The following is a 3,206-nucleotide window of genomic DNA, read 5'->3' on the forward strand; positions in this document are numbered from 1 at the left end:
CTGACAGTAAAATTTACCGAAAAATTTCTAAATACACATAATATTTTCACTTTTTTCTTATAATTAAACATAATAATCAATTATAACTTGATTTTATATAAGTTTAATGCAATATACGAGAGTTTGCTGAGGCCCTGCTTAAGCGCCTACAAAATACGCTCCTCCGTGAAAGTCGGATACCTTAATCAACAAATTTAGTTATAAAATAGTAATAAAATTTCGAAAAAAATAATTTTTTTTATGCCGGGTGAATATAAATGACAGAATATTTTTTTGGGTGAATTTAATGCGATCCAATACTTTTCAATGCGAAGCATCAACCACTGCTGTCTCACATTCAGCGCGGTAAAGTTTTATGCGAACCAATACTTTTCAATCCTTTTCTTCATATCAGAAAGCAGAATTTAAATTAATTCTTTTCAATCCGACATTTTATGCAGGGATCTTTTTTCTCTAGGCTTTCAATCTTCGTTCTATAATAATTGCACGATATTGTTCTGAAATGTTTTCCCTAGTTCGTACCGTATCTCATTTTGTATATATAAACTGCAGTATTTTTGTATAAGCAAATATTGTCGTTGCAATGAGACAGCTCTATACGTGCTCAAATTTTTAATTTTTTTTAATTTTTGATATAAAGTCGACCAGCCCGAACTACATTTTTGTGCGTACTTCAATTCTGTAAAAGAATTTTGCAATTCCGTAAAGCCAATTAAAAGTTTAACTCATTTAACTATAAATGTCGGTAACGACTACCACTATAGGATCCTTTTAAAGACAATTATGTTTCCATTCAAGGGTCTTCTATTCCAACCCAAGTGGTAATAGCTTCTTAATTTTCTTTAACAAAATTATAATGTTTAAATTTTAATGTTTAAATTTTGAAGTCTTGCAAGTTAGGTTGGATTTTTGGATTTATACATATTACTTAGGTTGAACTATGGTAACGTAATTGTGTGATATAAAATATAGTATATAGTAATACATAATATACCGTAACCGTGTATTTGACTAACAAATAGTGAAAATGTGATGAAATAAGGCGCTTGTGTCGGTACCAGTGGCAGATCGAGCGCATGTTTACCGACGGTGTTAGTAGATCTGTCGTTCGATCGTCACAACAGAATCGCAGCTTTGTTACGTCTCGACATATAGTATGGTCAGTATGGACTGCGCTCAGGTACGGAAAAATATGACCGGTGACTCACACCGGTGAAAGAAAAGAAGTAGCGACTGATAGAGGGACTTGGAAGGTATTAGGAAGTTTTATTTGAGTCTACTATTCTGTCTAATGGAAAACTTTTATTTAATTTTATTTGATTTTAATAGTTTTAATAACTTTCCGTCGGACACCCTGTACATGTGGAATAACTAGAAGAATCATACCAGATAAAAAAATCATACAATTCTATTTTTAAAAAACGACGACCTTAATTCTTTTTGGAAAGATCTAATTTAATTGACTTTTGCATTTCTTCCACATCTCTACCTACAAAAAAAACTATTGACATCGGAAAACAAAAAATTAACTTATTATAGAATTTTATTTTAGAATGGAATTTCTTGAGTTTTTATAACGAAATTCATTTTCAAACAGCGCAAATTTTTTGCAGGAATATTCTTTGTCTCATATCAATGATTACACTTAATTGCCTAAACAAAGTGGACATATGTCTCCTTACATTCAGAGATCGAATTTTAAAAAAATATTTATATTCGCGTAAATGTTTGAATAAACATTTGGCTAAACAATAATGTGTTATTTTATTTATTGTCATCAGAAAAGAGCTTTTATACATCAAAACTGTTTTATTAAACGTTTTTAAAATTTACCATGATCTTCATTTTTTTTTTACAATTTAGTATAACAAAATTTATTATTAATTACAATATCAATGCAATTAATACAACATTTTCGATATTTATGCTATATTCACTTCTTTACATTAACATTATATACAGCACGCAAAGCCTGTTAATACATTTTAATGCGACTTACGCTTGTTTACTCTTGCGTAAATTAGATGCAGTGTACACATAATTATAATAAAGATTAATCAATAGTTTTATTACAAAGAATATACTTAACAATATTATGAAGAAACTAAGAAATAAAAATGCGTAAACATCAATCAGATTTCGTTCCATCCAGCTCTGAGATCTCAGCGGTGTTACTAAAGTTCCATTTGGATGGCGGACGGTGTATTCAACACTCCAAACAGCTAAATCTAATGGCGGTATTGGCCGATCCCGGAATTCGCTGGATAACCGTTTCATGTTTCTCGTATAACTGTATAAAAAGTTACACTATTAATAATGAAATAAATAATTACATTTTAAGAAACGCATCTTAATTAAAGGAAAAGCCAAATATATGACAAGACACATAAACAGGAAAGCATAATCTATAATTTTATAAACAATTGTTTTTATAGGAATTTGTAAATCGATTATACTATATTAAATATTAGAGTTTAGTAATTATCTGAAATGTAGCTATATTGTTAATATTTACTGCTTAAATAATAATTATTAAAACATGATCAAAGTATGATACCTTTCATTATAAAGTATTTCTTCAACTGCGTGTAATATCGACTGCGTGGACAAAGTTGTAATGTCCAAGTATATGGCAACGCCTTTAGCTACTAATATTCTTGTGTTGGATTTTTGATCTCCAAAGAAAGGCATTACGATCATTGGTACGCCTTTCCAAATAGCTTCCTGCGCACTCAGAAGACCACCATGTGTCCAGATTGCTCTTACATTTTTATGAGCTAAACATAAAAATATATTATAATAAATATTTACTTTCAACTATGGAAATCTCACATTGATACAAGCATTTTATTAGCTGTATATGTCCCGATTAAACTAATGTAATAAACTTTTAATCAACAATTTTGTTGCTTATACATTATTTTTAAACAAAAAACGAGATGTTCTTATTGTAATAAAAATTACTCTTTTATTATAAAGAGATTATAATATATATATAACTGTAATAACTAAAAACTGAAATTGTCTTATAATAAGTGCGAAAAAATTATAAAATAAAATAAAATTGTTTAGACATTACTGTGAAGTAACTATATGAACTTAATACAATAAAAATTAATTTTTTTATATTATAGTTATTTAATTTTGAAATGTATACTCCGTCGAACGAGAGATTAAAAGTAGGTCGGACGAAAACAGGTCTCCAC

At 28.9% G+C, this 3,206-nt stretch overlaps 1 protein-coding gene across 1 annotated transcript; it reads right to left on the reverse strand.

The window, feature by feature from the left end:
- Window positions 1–1,755: 1,755 nt before the first annotated feature.
- On the reverse strand, window positions 1,756–2,800 carry LOC112454800 (UDP-glucuronosyltransferase 1-9-like). Its single transcript, XM_025016392.1, has 2 exons — window positions 2,558–2,800; window positions 1,756–2,290 (listed from the first exon to the last, which is right to left on the reverse strand). The coding sequence occupies exons 1-2, from the start codon at window positions 2,698–2,700 to the stop codon at window positions 1,996–1,998; spliced, it is 438 nt and encodes a 145-aa protein (XP_024872160.1). The 5' UTR covers window positions 2,701–2,800; the 3' UTR covers window positions 1,756–1,995.
- Between the last annotated feature and the right edge of the window lie 406 nt (window positions 2,801–3,206).

The sequence above is a fragment of the Temnothorax curvispinosus genome, unplaced genomic scaffold (assembly GCF_003070985.1).
Source record: "Temnothorax curvispinosus isolate PA1 unplaced genomic scaffold, ASM307098v1 QBEX01005349.1, whole genome shotgun sequence".
NCBI lineage: Eukaryota > Metazoa > Arthropoda > Insecta > Hymenoptera > Formicidae > Temnothorax > Temnothorax curvispinosus.